The sequence below is a fragment of the Pollachius pollachius genome, assembly GCF_949987615.1.
Source record: "Pollachius pollachius genome assembly, chromosome: 11".
Classification (NCBI taxonomy): Eukaryota; Metazoa; Chordata; class Actinopteri; order Gadiformes; family Gadidae; genus Pollachius; species Pollachius pollachius.
The window spans coordinates 20708634-20732048 of record NC_136944.1 but is presented as its reverse complement, the minus strand read 5'-3'; the positions used below and the strand labels follow the sequence as shown (position 1 = coordinate 20732048).

General features: G+C 49.1%; 1 protein-coding gene across 1 annotated transcript in view; it reads right to left on the bottom strand.

Moving 5' to 3' along the window:
- Nucleotides 1–205: 205 nt before the first annotated feature.
- Nucleotides 206–23415, bottom strand: part of lasp1 (LIM and SH3 protein 1) — a 30449-nt gene continuing 7239 nt past the window's right edge. Inside the window, exons 2-7 of the mRNA XM_079746305.1 lie at nt 20429–20523; nt 15278–15362; nt 10841–10948; nt 7486–7564; nt 4612–4709; nt 206–3816 (exon numbers count right to left, since the gene is read on the bottom strand). Of these exons, the coding sequence (XP_079602431.1) occupies nt 3643–3816; nt 4612–4709; nt 7486–7564; nt 10841–10948; nt 15278–15362; nt 20429–20523 (639 nt within the window). The 3' untranslated portion in view covers nt 206–3642. The remainder of the gene's footprint in view (nt 3817–4611; nt 4710–7485; nt 7565–10840; nt 10949–15277; nt 15363–20428; nt 20524–23415) is intronic.

Sequence of the window (23415 nt, the reverse complement as noted above, 5' to 3'; positions counted from 1 at the left end):
GAGCGCTTCTAGGGACGCGATCTATCCGTGTATGAGCGAGTATTTCACGTAAAGCCATGCAGCTCAGTGCTCACTTAAGAAATATCATTAGACTATAGAATAAGAATATGTTAACTGATAATTGATGTTCCTGAATGTATGGCTCTCAGAATGGCATTCGGTCAAGGTGCGAACCCCCAACGCATGACGTCGCAGAGACAAATAGTCTGAGAAAAAAAAAGACATTTTATTGAATCTGCAGAATCATAAGTACAATTTGAAGTGCTGTAACAGGGCAACAAGAAATGACGTCAGGTCCTCAGACTCCATCGTATTCTCCAATCGGAAACCCCGTGAACAGGTGAGTGTACACGCGGTCATCATCTTTTTTTTGTTAAAAAATATATCAAAACAAACCCATTTAGGATGGAACGCGCACACAATGCATTGGAGTACAGGGTTGGGGATGGTGGATTACATCGTTTTGTATTGTAACCGCCTATATAACCAGGATAACAGGAGCAGGGAATGGTTGATCAGAAACCTAGAAGGCCTACAGGGGTAAGCAGTGAGGGAGGGGAGAGGGGGAAGGCTGTGAGCTGCAGGATGAGCAAAGACACCTAAAAGAGGGAGGGCGACCGGGTGGCAACCATGGGACCATGAGACAACATCGTGTTACAGTAGAGGAGGGGTTCCACAGTAGGAGAGCATAGAGCGTAATTGGCGAAAAAACAGAACATAAAATAGGTCAACACCTGGACCGACATCTTGGTCAGCCCCTCACTCAACAGGGTGGTGTCGACTCGTCAGGGCGGGAAGGTTGAGGGCTTCCCAGTCTTGATACAAACACCCCGTCCCTCACGGCATCTCCATCATCGGCGCTTATGTTTGGCTACACCTTTGGCACCGCGTGTCAACCACATTTACAACGGCAACCACCAAGTTCCAAGGCGGCAGCTGCTTTTTAGAGAAGCAATACTAGCATTCATATTATCATCTTGGATAAAAGAAAACTATAAAAAAAAAAAAAACACAGTAGGCCTACATTTTGTTTAACTTCTTCATTTCCGATGCCAAACAAACTATTTATTCTTTAGTCACCTTAAAATCGCATATCTGGTCCAGTTGTCTGGTAGAGGTGGAATGCAAAACACAAGGCATGCAACACATTTCCTCGCTTCTGTGGAGCCATGTTGAGGTGTGTTCAACGTCTGATACGGTGTTCATATTGAACAATGCTGTCAGAAGCCATTAGAGTTGCCACAGAAACAAAAGGGCATGAATATCCAACGCTAACTTGTTTTGACATGTGTTGCACCACACTACATTTCCCATGAGTCAACTGTTCTGAACCCACATAAATTCCCCCTCAATCACATCCACACACCGTGAACCATAATCTTATCAAATGCAAGCAAACCTTTTTCCGTTAGCACCAACGACTGTAAACAAAAAACAATCTCTAATTCCTATGTTTTCTTAACATACATGAACAACTTTACAAAGTCCCCTTCACAGACCTACACAGTGGGCACCTTGTTGCTTTCGACATGCGGATGCCGGGACACCACCTTCTTCTGTCTAGAGATATCTGAGAGATGGATGGAGGTCACAGTGTCCCGAGTGCAGGGAAACTAGCAGGTGGGGGGGGTGCCAGCAGTGTGTACATGGTTAGGCTGGGCCTCCTCCCACCCTGACCCTGCAGTCAGTAAGTAGGGTGAATTGGTTGTGGGCTTTAGGTTTTGACTTGTGGATGGTTAGTTTGGATTCCAATCAGCTTGAGAGGCTTTTGAATTAGCTGCTGCTGCTGCTGTGTAACCATGTGACTGTCGCCCTTTGACCTTTAGTGCTGACCGAAGGGTTTGGTAACATTTCCAAAGCAAACTTTACATTTTTGTGGTTGAATTTATTTAGTTACAGATTACCGATTAGCTGGAGATACACATTTTATTTTGAGCCCGAAGAACGATAAAGATGATTCATGTCGCATTGACAACAAGCAAACTGCCAGTTGACCCAATTGTCAGTTAAGAGATCCAGTCGTCACCAGATGAAACTAGCCTGCCTCGGCTCAAAATTGGAATCGCTGGTTTATTATGGCATACAGTTGACATTTCTTTTATGAAAATAAGCCTCTTACAATGACATTGGAAGCAAAGAAACAAAACCAAACAAACGACACAAAAAGGAGGAAAACCCAACATGAGAACGCCAAGACGCCCACACCACTACACACCTCAGACGCACACGTCTGCCGCAACACTGGGCTGCTCCCTCTCAAAACAAACGCACACAAAACAAACAATGGAATGCAATGACTTAAAAAACACAAATTAACATTTCACACCACAGCCTTTGTGCTTTTGCCTTCCTGAACCGTGTCCAATCTAAACGGTCTCTCTGCAGGCCACGCCCACCCCCCCCCCGGCCACGCCCCTCCACTTCCTGCTTAAGATTTTTTTTTAAAGGCAACGAGGACCACCGCCGTAGAAGTGACAGCGGGTTGCTATTGGCAACCGTCGAGTAGGATGAGAACAGTGTTAGAAAGAGTGGAAAGGGGTGGGAATGGGGTTAAAACAGAAGGAGAGGTTGCACAGGTGACTGCTACTACTCTGACAGGTCCCCAGCCCCCCTCCACACACACTCTCCACACACGTGATACGCATGATTTCGGGCCATGGTTCCAGTTTTTAATCGCAATACCCACAGGGCGCCTGCTAGGCAAGGAGTTTGGAGTTTGAGATGAGTCTGAAAATAAAAATATATACAAAACCTCTCTGGTAAGACGGATTCATTCGGTCTGTCTGTGGCGACAGCGCTGAGGGTATTGTGGTCAATTCAATGGAATGTACACAAGTCAAAATAGGGGTTCCCCCGTGGGGGACCGGCTTGGTGGGTTCCTTAGAACGCAGCCGCTCTTCCCGGACCGAACCAGGACCACACGGGGAAAAACAGCAAAACACCAACACAGGTTTGACTCCCCACACCTTCTTTAAGCTCGCTCTCTCTCTCTCTCGCTCTCTCTCTCTCTGTCTGTCTGTCTGTACAAAAGCAACTGCAGTTATCTGATACCATGGCAACTGAGTGTTGATCAGCTAGCTAACGAGAGGTCTATAACATGATTTGTTTATTCATTCGTTCATTCATTCATTCGCCCCCTCCCCCCCACCCCTGGCAATGTTGTTTTTGTTTTTTTTTCGTTTGAAAGATTGTTAGCGCTACAGCTAGGATGCGAGGTGGCAAACCGCGGCTGGAGCCCGGACATAATAAGACGTATGAAGGTTACTCCATTTAAGACTGTTGAGTGTTTGGCAGCGCAAAAGGGAATGATGCCACGCTAAGGGAACAGAGGAGGGACAAACTTCCAGAAGGGAAGACGGCCAAACCAACAGAAAGAAACAGCACAGGAACAGGAAATAGACGCATACAGAAGGAGGGGAGGGAGGGGGGGGGATGTAAGAGGCGGAGAACGGGCGGGGTTGACGCGAAAGGGTTCGGACAACTAGTCGGGGGTGGGGGGGTCACAGGACAGACAGGAAAACAAGAAATCAAAACAAGAGAAAGCAGTAGCTAGATGAGATGGCACTGGGCTTTTCATATTTCCCCTCCTCCTTCACTACCTTCAGCTCTCTCCCCCTCTCCTCCCCCTCTCCTTCCCCCTCCTCAGATGGCCTCTACGTAGTTGGCGGGCAGCATGCCTCGCTGGCCGGTGCGCTCCACGCGGCCGTACATCCAGCCCTCGTCGATCTGCTGCACCTCCAGGATCATGTCCCCGTCCACGAAGGAGACCTCGTCCTCGTCCGCCGCTGCGTAGTCGTACACCGCCCGGTAGCGCTTCTGGGGGGGGGGGAGGAACGCACACACACGGGAACAGCACCCACACGGGAACACACACACACACACACACAAACATGCGCACAGGACCAGCAGACACACACAGGAACATACACACAGGGACAACAGACAGACGCGCACACAAAACACGCACACACACAGACAGAAACAAACAGAAACACAGACATACACACGAACAGACACACACAGGATCAACAGACCCACACAGGATCAACAGACCCACACAGGAACAACACACACAGACATAAATGCGCAAACACACACACACACACACACACACACACACGTGTTGAGTAATCGTTCTTTCCAGAATGTTCAAATTTAGTTTTGAGGATTGTGCAATACGAACCGTTCAAATGAACCCTCCAAATGAAAGTAAGTCTCAGATGGGAAAACTATTCCATTTAATACAGGGACAGATTAATTGTTGAATTCATTCATGCATGCTTGAATTCATTGTTGCAACAAACTAATTTCTCCTACGGGGGATTAATAAAGTTTTATCTAATCTAATCTAATGGATTGCATTTCACTTCTCAGCCTCTAACAGGTTTCACCAGCTATGGCGGCTTATCACTGCCGAGAATGAAACACAAATGCTAAAAAAAGGGATTACACATGTATTGTTGACGCATGTGTCAGTTGTGCGCGTGCAGTCACTTTTGGCACTGAAATGCCGCCCTAACCAGAACTCTGGATGAGACTGGATACACCTGCTAGGAAACTAGCCCCCGTGGGCAGGCTGAGGCCGGGTTGGCGGGGGGGCAGAGTACCTACCCCAGCGCTCGGGGGCGGGGCGGCGGCAGCCTGGCGGACCGGCTCCGGGGTGGGCTCGTAGTGGAAGTTCTGAGACGGAGCGGGCTGCTGGTAGCCTGCTGTGAAGCGACCAGGAGGGCAGCATTAGAGAGGTGGTTGGGAAGGGAGAGGGATACATGTGGATGGAGGGAGAGAGGGAGGGAGAGAGGGAGAGAGGGAGAGAGAGACATGTGGTGAGGGAGAGAGGGAGGGAGAGAGGGAGAGAGAGAGAGACATGTGGTGAGGGAGAGAGGGAGGGAGAGAGGGAGAGAGAGAGAGACATGTGGTGAGGGAGAGAGGGAGGGAGAGAGGGAGAGAGAGAGAGACATGTGGTGAGGGAGAGAGAGGGATACATGTGGATGGAGGGAGAGAGGGATAGAGAGAGAGACATGTGGTGAGAGAGAGAAAGAGAAAAAGAGAGGGAGAGAAAAAAAGAGAAAGAGAAAAAATTAGAAAGAGACAGAGAAACTGAGACAAAGAGAAAGAAAGAAAGAAAGAAACAAAGAAAGAGAAGAAATAAAGAAGAAAGGCGAAAGAGAAAGAGCAAAAAAGAGAAAGAGCAAGAAAGAGAGACTAACAATTATGTATTTAGTGTGAGCCTTGTAAGTGTGGCGTAACCCAAGACAGCCTGACAGAAGACTGTCCGTGACGTCCTCATGGAAACTACCGCTCAACTCAGCCCGCCGCCTGACCCTTCATACCTTATTAAGCGCTTGATAACTGGAAAAAACATCTTCCATTATTAATGTGGAAAAGTCTAAAGAACGGCAACAAAACTGAAACCGTGCCCAAAACATATCAACCCTTCCGGCTTACTCATGAAACTATCAACGCCCCACTATTTCCCTCCCATTACTCCCATTATGAGTCTCCCATGAACCACGTCAGCTGCGGTCGAGCATCGAGTGACACTTAATACTTATGTGTCAACGAATGACGAATCCTTTGACACGCAGAGTCTGTTGTGGTTACCTGCTGATCTTTCACTCCACTTTCCCGCCCATCATGCATTCTTGCTCCTCCACCCACCCGCTGGGTCTCCCTCCCATCTCCACCGTCACAGCTCGCAGGCTCAATCCAAGCCCCTTCCCTGGGTGTCATGTCCTCCGTCCCTCACTCCATACGTTCACAGTACACCACCAGGTGCGGCCGTGATTAGCCATTACAAGCCGCTACGACAACGTGCAGCTTCTGACATCACAGGGGGGCGTGTCCACCTAGATGTGCGCTGGGTAGATCGGTCGACCAGCCTACCCATTGGACCGTAGCCGACGTTGCTCATCTATCCGTCGTATATCTACAACATGTCCCCTTTAAGAGCGTCGACGCAGGGAGGACCCCCAGGGTGAGACGGGGAGACGAGGAGCAACGGAATACCGAGGCGGAGCAAGCCGAGACGTGTACACCTGGTGCCTGGCATTCCCTCGGTGCCGCTAAGCCCCTCCACAATGCCTCTTCCTGTCCGGACGCTAGCTGGAGGGGGCCGGAGCCTCAGCTAGAAACTACCTGAGAGCCCGCCACCACAGAACGATAATAAGCAGCCTTAGGTTGTGCATGGTAGGCAGGGGACTGGAGGTGGGCGAGAGTGCTTAGCGGTCGTACTTCCTATGAAACGTCGCCTGTCTGTCTGTGTATACGTTGTTCCTGTGTGTGTTTCTGTGTGTATATGCTGTTCCTGTGTGTGTGTTTCTGTGTGTGTTTCTGTGTGTGTATAGGTTGTTCGTGTTTGTGTGTTTCTGTGTGTGAGGATGTTAATTCTGTGTGTGTGTCCTTCGTTGTGTGTGTGTTTATGTGCCTGTGTGTTTGCCTTTCTTTGTGTGTGTGTGTCTTTCTTTGTGTGTGTGTTTATGTGCCTGTGTGCCTGTATATGTTGTTCCTGACTGTCTGTATATATGTGTGTGTGTGTGTGCGCGCGCGCGCATGCGCGCGTGCGTGCATGTGTGTGTGTGTATGTGTGTGTTGTTCCTGTCTGTGAGTGTGTGTGTGTGTGTTGTTCCTGTCTCTGTGTGTGTGTGTGTGTGTGTGTGTGTGTGTGTGTGTGTGTGTGTGTGTGTGTGTGTGCGTGCGTGCGTGCGTGTGTGCGTGCGCGCATGAGAGACTGTCTATGTGTGTTGCTCCTCCTCCCGTTCCCTCAGATGGACCTCAACGACAAACAAGAGTCCCGTTAGCCCAATCCGGCATGCTAGTGGGTTTTTAATCATCATAACCGTCATTTAATCTTAATTAAAAACATCTGTTCTTAATCAACAGTCCTTTTCCTTCACATAAACAACCCTCATTTTCTCCGAACACTAAAACGTTACACTTAATGAACCCTTTGGCCTGGATGGACCCCCGGGGACTGACCAGTGCACTTTCCCACCGTTACAGAACGCTGTTCTGGGGAGCAGTGATGTCAGAGCGGGGGTGGTGGAATGGGGGGTAATGAGTGGATCCACTTCCTGGAGTCTTGATGCTTCATTACACGCCTTATGTAAGCGTGAAGTTCTGGACGTCTGCAGCGAATGTCCTGAAACGGGGTCACGGCTCAGCGAGGGGTAACCCAGCACCCGGCCCTCCTGGGGGCCCGTCTCACTCAGCGCCCACAACCAGGGGCCAGGCCACGGCTCAGCTGCTGCTGCTGCTGTTGTTTTTGTGGTACTTTCCCTGGGAGGAACGGTGCCAGCTACACCATACATCATGGACGGGACCCTAAAACCAGTTCCTCAAACTGGTTTCAGGTCTACCTTCTTCGGTTCCTTCGGTTACTTCTCTGCGTGTGTCCTGCCATGTTGTCTTGCTCGTGGGGGTTAGAACTAGTGGCAATACAGTCTCAGTGTGCGGGTGCCTGTGCGTGTGCGTGTGTGTGTGTGGTACCTGAGGTGGGGGTGCTAGGTTGATGGGTCGGGGCCTCCCCTCCCATCCTGCTCTTCTCGAACTCCTCATGGTACTTAATCTGAAAATGAGAAGGCAAACAGCAGTTGTAATTGACCGTTTCGGTGCAGTTCCTCGCACGGCCACCAGGTGTCGCCTACGCACGCCCCGCCACACTCGTCCTGGCCAGGATAGGTGGGGCATGCTCGCTCTGTGCAGCAGGGCTCCTGGAAGCAGCCTTGCGCTAACAGGAAATGACATCGAGACCAGAGGCAGTGCGAGGGCTCAGAGAGTTGCATAGCAACGTGGAACGACACACAGAAGGGAAGGTGAAGTCAGAAACGAGGAAGGCGCTCGCTGGCGCGTCGCGGTGAAAAAGACACGAACGATAAAATCACCCACTAGGAAACGGAGAGAGATAAAAAAAAGCATGACTAAGCGCGTAAAAACATCCCCCAAATGGTTTAGGCCGGCGCACAATTTCCCCGGCAAGCGGCCGAAAAACCCTGAAACGAACCCAAACAAATAAACGACACGTCAACAAACAAACGTGTGGTCAGGTAAACAAAGGTCTGAGCCGACGACTCTACTCCACATCACACCCAGTCTGGGCGGCAGCACAAAGGCCGCATTCAGCGGTGGAAATAACAGCCGGACAGGGGGGCGAACAGACCAGGCTGAGACTGAGGGAGGCCTCTATGAGTGCACTCACAACTCCCCAGCCATCCTCGATTCCCCCCCCCCCCCGCGTGCGCTTTTCCGGCTGATGATAGTGGACCCGACTAGGGCCGCCTCGGTCAGATTTATAGCCCTGATGCAGCCCCCGCCAGTGAAAGGAGCCACTGTGTGAAGCTAGTGTGTGTTCTCTCTCACACACTAATGACACACACACACACACACACACACACACACACACAGCGTGAGTGCTGGGGCGTAGAGCAGTGCGCGTTGGGAGACAGAGAGACGACAGTCAGTGTTATGAAGTGCAATATGTTGAGTGAGACCGCGGCTCCCAGCATGGTCTGGCTTTGTGAGTGTGTGTGTGAGGCTGTGTGTGTGTGTGTGAGGCTGTGTGTGTGTGTGAGGCTGTGTGTGTGTGTGTGTGTGTGTGTGTGTGTGTGTGTGTGTGTGTGTGTGTGTGTGTGTGTGTGTGTGTGTGTGTGTGTGTGTGCGGGTGAGGGTGTTTGTTTGGAACAGTCCCCAGCTTGTTACACGCCTCGCTAATCTCTCCGAAGAAAAAGGGGGGCAGAGAATAGAATCCCAGGCAGGTAGGGGTTGGTGGGAGACGAAGAAACGAGAAGTCAGGAGTAAAGAGACGAATCCAGACAGACATGAATGTTAAATAACTTTTGACTCTTGGCATTCAAAGAGGGGGAATATTCTCCTTTTTTCTACACAGGGAATGGGTTAACCTAGCGATTGCTACTGCTTGGCACTTGGTTCTATGAACGTCCTTACTGTACCGACAGCGATATATATTGTTGTTTGTCTTTGTTGTTTCACGCATGTCGCTTTTGATAAAATTTGCCCCTGAATGTAAACGCAACCGGACAACATGCTTATTTAATGATCTGTCTGTGTTGAACTAGGAACCGGTCGGGGTTCTTAAAGGGATGTTGGGTCAGTAAGAGAGAAAAGGAAAGGAACAGCACTAGTAGGGCTGGGTAAAAATATCGATTCATCAATGCACTGCAATTTATTTGTTCTCGAAAAAAAAAAGCATACTCAGTCATTGTAATCTAGAAGCGAGTATGCGTAAATGTACATGCCCTTTTACATTTGTCCATGTTATAATTATTACTTGTATGCTGCAAGTTTAGCTCAGAAACAATACTATACAATGGTGTATCCCATTTTTGCTAGTTAAAGCACAATGAAATGGTTAATTCATTTTGAAATGGTTAATTCTAAATAATATTTAGGTATTCTTGTCATCTGTACGTATTATTAAATCGATATCGAAGGATATCGATTGGATCAATATCGAATCGAATCGTTAGGCGTCTCATTTCCGTATATTTCCCGCGGAGACTAAATGGCCAATTATCCAATCTAGAATGTTCTGTAGGGTCTAAAGACCCTACCCTCTGGAGTTGGTGTTTAGACAACATCCCCGACATGCCGGTTCATGCGGGTACGCCTAACCCTATCCAACACGCACAGCTCATTGTGAGCATGTTCGTTTCCCCACGCCGTGCCAGGGCTGACGTCGTATGAAAGCAGTGATTACCCTTCACATACACACTAATTATGTCATTAGGAACGACAGCAAGGCGCACGGGGCGGATGTAAGTTCGCTGTGTGTCCATGTCTGTCTTTCCTCTGTGTGTGCGTGGGTGTGTTTGTGTGTGTGCCTGCCAGTGTGTGTGCGCGTGCGAGTGTCTGTCTGCCTCGGGTTGTGTGTGTGTTAGTATGCGTCTGCCTTTATGCGGGTGTCTGTGTGTGTCTGCCTATGTCTGTATCTGTGTCTGTGTCTGTCTGCTTTCAGGTGTATATTTGCATATGTGTGTGCACGTGTGTGTGTGTGGATGAGTGTTTCAGAGGGAAACAGGGGGTTGGGCAGCAGACTAAGCTGCCCCTCCCTCAATGACATTTCATATTTACAGAGAAATGGTTTATCAATATCTATTGGCTGGGGAAGGCCAGACAGAGACAGAGAATGGACTGGATGGAAAAGGTGGAGTTGTATAAAGTGAGGGGCGGCTTGTTTTCATTGTTGGTATTTTTGTGTCTCTTTTCGTGCCTTTGTGGACAGGGCAGTGTTGAGAGAAAGGAGTAGAGAGGGAATGACGTGGAGTGTGGTGCCACAGGAGGGGATTCGAACACAGGTCGCTACCGGGCGTATCGCCTAGGTGGTTAGTGCATACACGGGGTGGGCCTCTCTACCTCGTCGAGCCACTCAACCGCTCAACCGCAACTCATTTACATAAAGAACCATAAAGGATACAGGAACTACGTGGGTGTCAGTGGGTTGATGTTAGAGCTAACGAGTTAGGGCTGATAAGAGTGCGAAAATGTCAGTACAATCTGGATCCTGGTAAAATGGATTCTGAAATGCATTACATTTCATGCAAAACCACCTGCTACAGCCATACATGCTTGAGATTCCAAACATTTTCCACTTTCACTAAGTGGAAGTTTTTGTACGCCAGAGAATGCTAGAATAACTTGCGCGGGCCGCTACCAAAGTTTTTCTTGGCCCGTAATCTAGACCCTTGGCCCAAAGAGGCCAAAGGGGAAATGGAGAATGCACGACTGATCCGACGAGCCATAAACGCAAAGAAAACACAACGTTTATGTTTGAAACTCAAGACATTTTACGGTGGTATGCCGGGAGCATTCCTACGTCCGGACTCACGTTGCTGATGTTGTCCTGAGTTTTCTTGATTCTCTGCATCTCCGGTGTGTCTGCCACCACACTGAAGCCCTTCCCCTTGTTCTTCTCAAACTCCTCCTTGTAGAGAACCTGCCAGGGGAAAAGGGGGAAAGAACGGAAAGGAGTTAAAAGGAAGTCACACCAGCCATAACAGGAAGGCGCTGTTTGAAGAATGGCACTGGGGTGTATTGTCTTCCATTGTACAGTGAGAGCCACGCTACAAGCAGATGTTATGAATGGGTTTGAGCTGGCCTAATGAACAGAGCGAAACTAATTTGACATATTGCTGCACAAACAAACCAATTAAAAAAAAACTTTGGGATTGTTCAACCAGGACCCTGTCTTCCAAACATTTCAGGTGCAAAGGACAAATGCGGACAACGATTGTTTTAATTGGTTCGGTACCGAGCAAGAACGCCGCAGCTGTAATCTTCGATAACGGACTGAAACACAATCCTTTCGGGCCGTAGCTCTCCGTCAATCTACGTCCTCTAAAAGTTTGGTCCCACCAAGTCTCGCTCAAGGTGAAGTACCACAAGAGTTGAGTCCTTGCAGGAAGAGAATAGGTAGAAATGTGAGTGAGCTTGTTGTGTTGGAATACAGAAAGCGTAGCTTAGTGTTATCTCAAATATTTGGGTGTAGGAGGGAGTGGAGATTGTAATAACAGTAGCAAAATATCCTGCAACAATGAAACAATTCAGAGAGTTCAGAGTGAGACTTGAAGTTCACACACCCTCGAAACCATGGAACACTGAATAAGAAACAAGTAGATTTAAGTTATCTGCACAAGGTGGGTAGTTTGCATCTCAAAAATGTAATGTGCCAAGATGAAATGGCCCTCCCTGTAATGGGGTAACAATGCAAACGCAGCATTGACTATTAAGCATCTGTTGAGATTCAACAATCAGCAATATGCAGGTTCCAGGTGTCTCTCTTCTGGTTCATAACGATCCCCAACTAAATCAGATTGTTAGACAAGTTAGGCCTGAGTAATCGGGGCATTCCCGTAAAGCTCAGAATAACTAAATTACAAACATGGTGATGATTGTGACTATGAGGTAGATTTAGCGAGACCCGCCCTCTTCCTTTGTCTCTCTCTACTTCGGTGACTGACTTCCTGTTTCTGGCTGCAGGGGACTGAGGGCCGTTGATGCAGGAAATGCTGACAGCCTTATACGGTCAGACAGGCGAATGTCAAGACAAGCAGAACCTGCGTGTCCCATGACTGTTTGAAATCACGGTGACAAGCTCACTCCGTCGTATCAGCCAACTTCTACGCCTCTGTACTGCGCCCAGTACAGGAAGAGGTCTGCGTGTTCAGAAACGTAAAGGCCAGAGGGGTAAGGGGCACCAGCCCATACTGCTATACTGTAGGTGCCGCTGCAGTTAAGCAATGACTAATGACTTCCTGCGCTGCGTGCCGACTGGCTGCCCCCACTTCCTGTCATCGTTAAAGAGGGGATTGTAAAGCCTTGCGCAATCAGTTCCCAGGCTTCCAACCCCCTGCGGTTCCTCCTCCTCCTCCTCCTCCTCCTGCTCCTCCCTTCACCTCCTCTTCAACCCAACGCAGCCACATAACGTCTGACGCAGCCCTAACAGCGTGCTGACTGAGTAACGGCTCCATGCAACGCTGGGCCAGTACGAGGACGAGTGCGCTGGCATTAGCGCAGGGCCACACCGCGCACCACGCCGGGGGTTCAGTGAGTCAGCCGCTTGATTCCCAGCCACCCCATGAGCCGGTCGGCAAAATAAAACTGCCGGGGAATAAACGCTTGCTGCACGGCTTTGCCCCCCCCCCCCCCCCCCGCTCTTCATCTTTACCTCCTCGACGTGTAATCTCCGCCTCTCCCATTTAACACAACCCCGCCCCCCCCCCCCCCCCCCGTTTCCTTTTGTCTGTCTAGCCCCGGACTACGCCATTGCTCTTGCCGTCCAATCACAGCGCTCCGTTCCGTGCCCACCCACATCCCCCCCCCCCCACACACCCCTGCTCCCCCTGATCAGTGTTTCTCCCTCCGCTGCCTTTTCATTCATATTTTACAGTTAAGGCAGAATGCGGAGTCCCTTCTCGATTCTGAATCCCTCTCCGTCTGTTTGATTATCTCTCTCTCTCTCTCTCTCTCCCTCCCTCCCCCTCTCCCTCTCTCTCTCTCACCCTCCCTCTCCCTCTCTCCCTCTCTCTCTATCCCTCCCTCCCTCTCCCTCTCTCTCTCACCCTCCCTCTCTCCCTCCCTCTCCCTCTCTCTCTATCCCTCCCTCCCTCTCCCTCTCTCTCTCTCTCTCTCACCCTCCCTCTCTCCCTCTCTCTCACCCTCCCTCTCTCCCTCTCTCTCTCACCCTCCCTCTCTCCCTCTCTCTCACCCTCCCTCTCTCCCCCTCTCCCTCTACATTCCTTTAGCAGGCCTTCCACTGGAGTCCTTCGTTCCCCTGGGCCTCATTTCTTTTCTTTCATTCACCTCCCCGATTCTGTCCCTCTCTCTCTCTCTCTCTCTGTCTCTGTCTGTTCCTCTCCAGTGATGTCTCGTAATGAGTTATGACTAACCTCTCTACCCAGCTACCATAGCAATAAGGTTCCCCTGGCAACGCAGCAGTGGCGAGGGGCGGGATGAATGGACCTAGTTCCCAACACATGCCCAGCAACTTCCAGCAACAACACACCCTCATAACGCCATAACCGCGGAATCAACAACACTGCGCTCATGTTCCGGTGGCAAGGGGCAGATATTCATGTTTCCGACCTTGCTTTACAGACTTTGCATACTGTAAAGAATGCAAATATTGCAGAGGCAAATGCAGATATTTCATACAAATAGGAATAAATAGCCTATTTATATGGTTATGAAATCCTAACAGAGACTGGCCATGCAAAGTCAATAAGACATGAATGCATCATTAATGTGATATTTATTCACATTTATACATGGTGCGCATTAAGACAACAGACATACTTATTTACAAAATCCCCTCACTCTATAATCTCATGTTAGGCGTGTTAATCTCATTGGTTGGGTACGGCAACATTGATGGTTGTTTATTTGATTGTTGGTTGGGGGTTCATGTAGAAAAACACCATCTGTGCCTGATCCGATCCGTGACCCCATCATGTGAACGCGCACACACACACACACACACACACGCCCGGCGGAGCTCTTCCTAAACCAGGCTCTCCTTGGAAATGCCTGTTTACTCTACATATTTCCACCGCACACCCGACACATGCCTATATCACGGTCTAAATCACAATTTATGCATCAAAACGGAAGGAAGGAGGGCATGTATGCTTCTGACAAGATTAACGTGGGGGTAATCTTGGGAGGAAGGCCCAGTGTGGCTACACAGAATCCTAGACGTTCCACAAATCGCTGCTCCGCGCATTACAACCACCCATGTAGCCGGTGCCAGTATTTGGAAATTGTGTAATTCCTTCGCTCTGCGAAAGCGGAGGAAGGCACGGCCAAACCGGTTGATCCAAAAGAATCCTCGGGACCTGCATGCGATCGTAACCCTCCTGTGAGCCAACCTTTTCACATTGTCAACTAGCAAGAGTTCAGCAGACTGTGTAGTTTAGGGGTCAGGTAGGGTAGAGGTAGAGAGTTCAGCAGACTGTGTAGTTTAGGGGTCAGGTAGGGTAGAGGTAGAGAGTTCAGCTGAATGGATAGTCTAGGGTTCAGGTAGGGTAGGGGTAGAGAGTTCAGCTGAATGTATAGTGTAGGGGTTGGGTAGGGTAGGGGTAGAGAGAGTTCTGCAGAATGCAGAGTTTAGGGGTCAGTTGGGTAGAGAGAGTTCTGCTGACTCTATAGTTCAGGGGTCGTGTAGGGTGGCGGTAAAGAGAGTTCTGCCGAGTGTATAGTTTAGGGGTCGTGTAGGGTGGCGGTAAAGAGAGCGCCTGCAGAATGTATAGTTTAGGGGTCGGCTAGGGTAGCGGTAAGGAGAGATCCTGCAGAATGTAAAGGTGAGGTACAGAGAGCTGCCCAGCACCCCATCGGACTGGTTTTTAATACCGCCACAACGCGTGACCCAGTTCCGACGGGTATTTTGGTCTGATGAGCTGTGTGAGTTCGTAGCCTACATTTGGGTCTCTGCGATTGTGGGTTCCGCGGGATAAGCTGCAGCAAATAAGTGTTCTTTTGGGACCTAGAAAGTCATCTAGGTTGTACCATTGCGGAGGAAACGTGTGTGTTTGGCTTTATGGATCGGATCTCCCCACAGAATGGATCCATTTCCAGACAGACGAATGAAAATGAACTGTGCAGTCAGTGGAGCCACTGCCGTCTAAGGTCAACCTAATATATATGCAAACGGAAAACGTGTGTGTGTGTGTGTGTGTGTGTGTGTGTGTGTGTGTGTGTGTGTGTGTGTGTGTGTGTGTGTGTGTGTGTGTGTGTGTGTGTGTGTGTGTGTGTGCTGATGGATGCTCACCTGGCTCTGCATCTTGGTCTGCTCTTTGAGGCGGCGGTTCTCAGGAGTGTCTGCCACGGCGGTGAAGTTTGTCTTGGGGTAGTGTCTGTGGAACACAACCACAACACAGCGAGCACGGTCACACAAAGTTCACACACGTGCGCGCGCGCACACCTCAACACCCACCCGCGGTCCCCGCCGAGCCGGCACAGTGCATTGCCCCACACCGGTTTGTGAACAAAGACAGCAAAAGCAGACAGGCCTCCAAACAGTGCACAGTGTGCGGGAGACGCAGGGAGCAGGTTTGTTATTGGAGGAGGTCTCTTCCGGTGAGCTCCAGGGTCCCCCTGTAGAATAAAAGGCCTTGTGAAGCAACACACGGGGCCCTGTGTGAGGGAGAAGAGGTGCGGGCAGGCCGGGAACCACTGCTTCCGGGTCGGAGGGGCACGGACACACTAAAATAACTCTGGACAACGAAGCTGCACACAGTGAAAGAGCTCGGAGCGCGTGTGTGTGGTTGCGTGCCGGTGATGCCATCAGCCGCCCCTTCAGCAGAGCGTGAAAACGAGGCCCTCTGAACCGATTTCAGGGGATTCTCGGTGAGTACCGCGCTCCTGTTAGCCTGATCAAGGTGCAGTCAGACATCAGTGTGCGACTGGACACGGCCAGTAAGCTTGTTCTCGCTGCTCCTGGTGGGTCGCTGACTGACTGCTTCATGGAACTATTTATTGACTCTGAGCCGAGAGACTGTTTACACAGTAGACGCTTCTCTGGACGAAGATCAAGTTCTACATTCATCCTCCCGCAGAGACAGGTTCACCACAGTTTCAGGGGCAGTTAAAAAAAAACACATGGCCAGAGTCTAGTCAAAAACCAATGGGCTTCTCAAACTTAGCTCACATAACCTCAGAAGTTGTAGAAGTCAAAACTAGGGGCCTTCTCTGTGAACTCGTTCAACTATGGAAGTAGGACATTTATCGTTTCCAAGATCACAAAGAACATGCCTTAGTTGTTTCCTGGACCATGAAACAAGTGGACCGATGCAAAGAAAATGGATCAAGTTCCTTAGATTATCATTTTATGATCGTAGATCGTTAACAACCACATCGACCACTGTGAAAAACAAAGATCAAAAACTTTGTGGTCAAATGCAAGACACTATACCCTAATTGCAGCCAAATTAAATTCAACGCTCAAAATTCAAACCCCCTTCAAACTCTTATCAGATCCTGCATGTTTCTTAACAATGTTTAGCACGTCCGCCAATACTCGCAGAACAAAAGGCTACTTTCATATCAGCTCAAATCAAATTCAAAACGTCAGCTGCTGCTGCTGCTGTTTGCAACAGCACCATGGATTTTCCTCAGAGAGGCTAACCCTACATTGTTGGGTAATGGATGTTTGTATACCATCTGAGGGGCTTTATTTATAGAGCTGGGTGTGACTGGATTGTGGTGGAGTGGTTTAACCCAGCCTGGCTTTCGTAGGAGAACATCACTTGGGGCTGACCAAGAACTGTATAAAAACTTGTAGATGGCCTTGTTATGTATATATACATATAGTATTATATTACATAAAATATATTATATGCAAGGGATCATGTAGCACCATGACCCTGTAGGGGTTCATTTGTGATAACCTGCTAATAACACTGTTCATTATCCCGCTTATTGCACAGCTACTCCGCAATGAAATCAATAATTTGACACAATGTACAACAATGAATTATTGTATTGATTTAAAATCCGCTAGTATAAATAGTGTGACAGATTCTACGTTTGGAAATTGTGTCCATGGCAACGATCTGTTATTCATAGTTGCGGTCGCCTATCAAGAAAAAACAGCGCAGAACGCCGGAGTTGACCCAGCAGGATCGTGTTCTCAACAAGGCGGTGTAATAAATACGATTAATGCATGAGCCCTGTGTGTGTGTGTGTGTGTGTGTGTGTGTGTGTGTGTGTGTGTGTGTGTGTGTGTGTGTGTGTGTGTGTGGGCATGCTTGCGACTCCTCAAATCAGGCTACATGTTAGTTAGTATCACACATTGGTCAGTGGCATTCAAAAACCTCAGACCTGTCAATAAGTACTGTAGAGATGCATGATCAACACCCAGTTCAGATCAAAGGTTCACGGCGAGACAAAGCGGCTTTAGAACGCTGCAGAGAACGTTCAAAGGGGGGAATGATAACGGTACCGTAGGAAAGATCACTGCATTGATATTCGCTTAACATGTTGCCGAGAAGCAAAGGGTTATCATTCAGTCACTCTCCAGGTGAATTAGTCTGGATTAGCTGATTCATTTACCACCCCTGGCCTAACGTGTACAGCCAGCTTTACTTCTGCAGCTGACAACCTGAAAGGCAGAACGTTACCGTGCGATCTGTTGCAAGCAGTCTCGCCGCAAATCTTCGATCTAAAATGGGCTTTGCATCATGATGCTGGTCACGTTGGAAGGCACATGCGTTTTAACACACACACACACACACACACACACGGCCTACTGTGGAGGAGGGAAGGTCTTGAGTCAAAGTCGGAGCAGGTGGCGTTTCAGGCTAGTCCCGCCCTCTTGTCTTCTGGAAGTAAAGTTCCAATGGATCATTTGGCAGACGTTGGAACACCAAATTTTAGAACACCATGTGTATTGCTTCATAACCCAGCAGCAAAAAATAAGCAAATAATCGTTTACTTATTCATTCATCTTGAAAGATGAGCCGTCTAATGTGCACTCTGTCCCTTTCCTGCTTTGCCTTCTCTTGGACTCTGCGTCTTCAACAAACATTGCATCACATTCTCTATTTTTTCAGTGGAATAGGATCGGATCCTAACAGGGTAAAGATCCTTAAAGTGGCATTTGAAGGAGGTTAAAGCTTTGGCTGAAGTCAAAAATATCTTGAATGAAGCAGTTATCCATAGCAACGCCGTGCTGCAACGTCTTCCATTACGTCACAGCTACATTTTTAACCAACACCCAAAGGTTTCAAAAGGTTTGGTTAAAGACCGCCTTGATGTTTACCGTTTAATGTGTTGTAATTTACTATATTACTTCTTACTGGACAGCACAAAATATGTTGCCCTCTGTTGATTTGTCTCATCGCTTAGCAAGACTAAGGCCCATCAAAGCAAAGCTGAATGGAACCACATTCTCAGAAAGTGCATCATCAAAAAGAGGGTAACCATATTGCACAATTTCTACACTTGCATGCACTCTGAAACACCATCAAAACACATTTCAGCCTCTAGAAGAGATATATATATATACACATATTGCTTCTCTCTCCAGTTCCAGTTCCTGTATTACCAGGAAACCTGTCCAGGTCTAATATGAATAGCGGTAAAGGGTGGAGGCCCTCTATCTCTCTCCCTCTATCTCGCTCTCCATTATTCAACCGTTGGCAGAGAGTTGACGTAAGATAATCTGCGTTATAAGCGGCCATACAGGAGCGTGATGAAGCAGTTACGTTACATCAAGTCTAGGTGTTGATATCTTTTAACACTGAAGACTGCTTTGAAGTCCTGCGGTTTCTTTTTAAGGAACAGCGTCTATGCATCGAAACAAGGGGCTAAAATAAGACCTCGCGGTGCTGGCGGCTCTCCTCGCCTCCTGAGGAAAGGAGAAGAATTTTCCAATCTACATCTGCCCTCCCAAAATCTCCCAGTGCTCCCCCGTGACTCTGCCGTCTAATCAGGGCGTGTCTCATGACGGGGGGGGGGGGGGGGGGGGGGGGTGGACATAATGTATGAAAACACAAACATTCCGTAGCGTTTAGCCAGGGCAGATCCTGAGACCTAATGATAAACTCTGGCCAGTGCAGAAGCTAATAACAGAGTGAGAGTGGCTTCTCCTTTGGGGGATGAATCTTCTTCTAATGGGTGTTTACACCAACAGAGCTTGTTTTAAACAAACGGAAGAGAGTCCAGTAAACACGGTGGGCTGGGGCCGGCGGGGGCTTCTAAGTGGCCATCTAGCTGGTCTTTGAGAGGATTGGGGAATGGCAGGCAAGGTGGAGGAGAGGGTGATTCTATATGGAAGTGATGGAGGTTGGAGAACACCTGCCACAGGCTAAAGCACTGACCTAGATGTGCAGGACTAGGCGCAGATACGCAGAAGGAAAACCGCTCCTTGAGAACGGAGGAGGGTTAAAGTACGTGGTTGTTTATTTCGTCAAACGACTGGACGGTGCGGTCGTTTCAAACTGATTTCACCCGCAAACCTCTCATATAAATGAGCACATGGGCTTTACATCGTGACAGCGTTAGGAACTTCACGTTTGATCGAGCGCAAATCATGAATACGGCGCAGATTTTTTTCTTTGAAATCTCTGTGTTTGTGAAACATTTCTATAAGCCTCTCTGGAAAAATAGGCCGCAGTGACAGTTTTGGTTCTTAAAATCGGGATACAAGCCACAGCTGTACCCCTTGTTGATATTTTCACTAGTAGGGAAATGTTGTTAAAAAAACCCAAACACAAACCCTTTTACCGACAGGGTTCAACATAAGCTGTCAACAACGCCAGCAGGCCACGGTTTGTTTTACACAGACACCGTGGAGCAGAGCATAACACGTCAATGAACTGTAAAACCAGCCTCCCTTTGTTGTTTCCTTCCTTCCTAAAACTAGCGTGCACATGCGCACACACGGACAGAGAAGCCATCGCTAGCTTTACTACGAGCCCTCAGCTTTACTATGAAGTCGGATTCCACGGATTCCTCTCCGGTCATCAGAGCAGGGAGTGAGAGACTGAGAGTGTGTGCACGTGGGGTAGTGCCACAGTGTCAGTGGCGAGGAATCTAAGGAATTTCTTTTGTTGACCCTCCCCCTCTTCCCTAAGGGGGGGGGGGGGGGGGTGTGTGTGTGGAGAGCTGCTGGGTGGGGTGCTGTCTCCACAACACCACACACCAGTTCCTTCCTGTAGGGTGGGGTGGGACACGTACACAGAGTCAAACACAAACACGGACAGACACTGCGGAGGGAATCTGTGGAGAGTCGGTTTTTCAAGGCCGCGTCGCTGAAAGAAATGACAGATTGAGTCAATGTGTTTCACATGTGGGCTGCACCCCCGTACACATGATGCCAGCATTGCATAATAACATAATTACACCAACAGACACACACACACACACACACACACACACACACACACACACACACACACACAAAAAGGGGACAACTTACGCGTTGCAGTATGGCCTTTTGTCGAAACCTTTGTAATTCTTCATGTTTAGAGTCATTTTGCAGGTTTCGCAGCTGAAGCATCCTTTATGCCAGTACTGTCCAGAGAGAAAAAACACAGAAAGAGGAAGAACAACATGGTGAGGTTAGAATGCCTTTATCTAGGGGTTTGCAGAGAAGGCGCTGCAGCACAATGGGACACAGAGAGGATGGCTGTTAAACACAAGAGGCCCAGAGAGGAACTAAGGTCAGTTCCTCCTGCACTGGGACACGAAGGCAGAGACAGGCCCACCACGACTAGATCCTCGAGTGCTCGCTCTGATGGCCACTGACTCACGCCCCCCTGCCTCAACATCCAATCAGCCACCCACGGAATTTGCATCTTAATTGTTTAGACGGGCATTTCCAATAGGTCGGCTCACAAAGTTGGCTGTGCCGCAGTTCGCTAACGCGTGATAACGTCATGCGTTGTTTGTTTTGTATTCCCCGTGTGTATAGTGAAATATTTTGTCATTACGTTTTCGGTTTTTATGTGAAGCAGTTGGTTCTACTTGCACTTTGGGTTAGGATCATCAAGTTCCACAGTGGGCTGAGGCCACGGTAGACACTCACAGCACAGAGCCATCTCACGTCAGTTTTTCACACTTCTATTATTAGGCTTTTTGCACGGATGTGAGCACGCAGATGCACATCATGCATGTGGCTTTCCACATCGGTTTTCAAGGTCAGGTTTCGCACATGTGGAGGCCCACCACCACGGTTAACAACGCAAGCACTGGGCTGAGGATCAGAGGGCCCGAAGGGGAGGGCTGGCCCTGGAAAACTAAGGAGCATGAAGCGGACGGAGGGAAGAGCAAGGATGTGAGGTAGCCTGGGGATGGGTGGGAGAATCAGAGAGAGGGAGGAATGGGTGGGGGAAAGAGAGAGAGGGAGAGAGGGATGGAGAGTAAGACAGCACTGGACAGCAGAGGGAGAGGGAGTGAGGCAATAATCTGGCGAAGCTCCTGCTATCGCCAAGGGAATGGAGGGAGGAGCGCAGAGAATGAGAGAGGAAGGCAGGGAAAGAAAGTCCTCATTAACATGGCCTAGGGGCGTTCTGCCATCCCCTGCAATGCCATTCCTCCCCTCGGCCTCTCGACACAAACTGCCTAACACCAAACACTGATCGTAAAACCAAACTGGCCTTTCAGAGGCAGAGGAAATGCTTGAGGGTCATCCCAGCAGCATGGCGATTGGCAACTCGCTCTCTATCTCGCTCCTCGACCTATCGGGGAGCGAGATACTGTGCACACACTGTGCACTTACAGCTCTGTTGAAACACAGGGGCGACGTTGATGGCCTTATCCATCATGTCCCTCCTGCAGCGATACGACACGGGCTGAAATTTTTAACATGGGGCCTGTAGATACAGGAATCAAGATTCCACCCTCAAAGTCATCGTCAGCAACGCATTATAAATGCTGAGAAGATAAGAGCCCGGTCTGCTCCCCCTTTCTAGAGGTCCGAGACCAACGTCGATGAGTCGCGACCACAACATGATAAGGAGTGTGCGTCGTGGAGTGTGCGTCGTTTGTGAGCAGATGTGCAATCATGTGTGTGTTGTGGCTGAGCAGCACTGCAGTGGTTGGCTGACACAGGAAGAAAGACGCTGGCCACTGCGGAACTGGGTGGCACTCTGAACTGCGACCCGGGATACCCACCACATCCTCGTTCTAACACGATCGGTGACCACTGAGAACCAGTGACGGCTGGATCACCCCTCTCCTTCCCTCTCTCACGCTGTTATCTGTGTGTGCGTTTATGCATTTCTCATCTCTATCCCAACTATGCATCTTTTCATCCACCCCTAAGCCGATTTGCTGCTGCCATGGGGCCCATCTTGAAGGCTCTAATACAGTAAAAGCCACTTAAGTTTGAATTCTTCTTGGTGCTTGAACACTAACACCTATTCACCTGAGCGGCCCGCTAATCTGGAGCAGTGGTATGGTCAGGATAACACAACAAACAGAGGTGAGGTGAGCTCAATGGACACATACAGGGAGAGAGAGTTGAGTCTTGCAGAGACTTTGATCCCAATTGTCCTCGTTTCCTAGGGTAAATATTGAGCTTGGGTTACTTATAGAGATCGGACGTCATATAGCCAAGGATATTCAGCCAGCAGATCGCTAACCTGGGGTAACCTGCTAAACCACATTCTACCCCCCACCCAAACATCTCCAAGGACTCAATGGCCGTCTCAGGTAAAGCAAGCCCAAGAGTCCCACACACCAAGGGAAGCACAGAGGGGGAAACGAGAGAGAAGGAAATGGGATTAAGATAGCGATACAGCAAAGCAGGGTGGGAAAGATCCCAAGAGGAAAGCAAGGGAGGAAAAAAAGGCATCAAATCGGTCACGCATCCTGACCAAGCTCTGGATCAGCCTTCTCAATGCTGAGGCTGGATCTGGCGCCGAGCTGGAAAACCGGAGCCTGGCAAAACCAGATCTGTCGCCCTGCATCAGCACAGCTCCAGGCTAAGGGTGTGAGCGTCTGTGTGTTGTATGTAGGCTATGTGGCTCAGTGTACGCTGCACGTGGTGAGTGTAAGAAAGGGAGGGTTTCACTCAGCCCTGCAGGCCTCAGCCAGCCCCAGAACCTCTTCAAAAAAAAACTAAATGAACTGCAGGGATGGTTAATGAGTGTCCAGGGTGGAACGTGAACTCCCATACCAATGAAAGCCACTGACTGGTGGTAACGAATGGGCTGCATGTTTGGACTAAACCCTCATTTGGAGTATTTTCTATGCAAGCATTCCTGAGTGCATTAAGACTGGATAGGAAATACTCCTGTTTCTCTTCCCCTGACAAGCAAAGGAAAGCACCAGCCACCTTTACAGCATTAACTGTGTAAGCAGGGATTAGCTAGGTCTTCTGTAGAGAGATGGTTTCATTTTGATTTCTCTGCAAGTAGGCAGAGACAGAAAACCAGCGATAACACATGATCAACAGAAGTA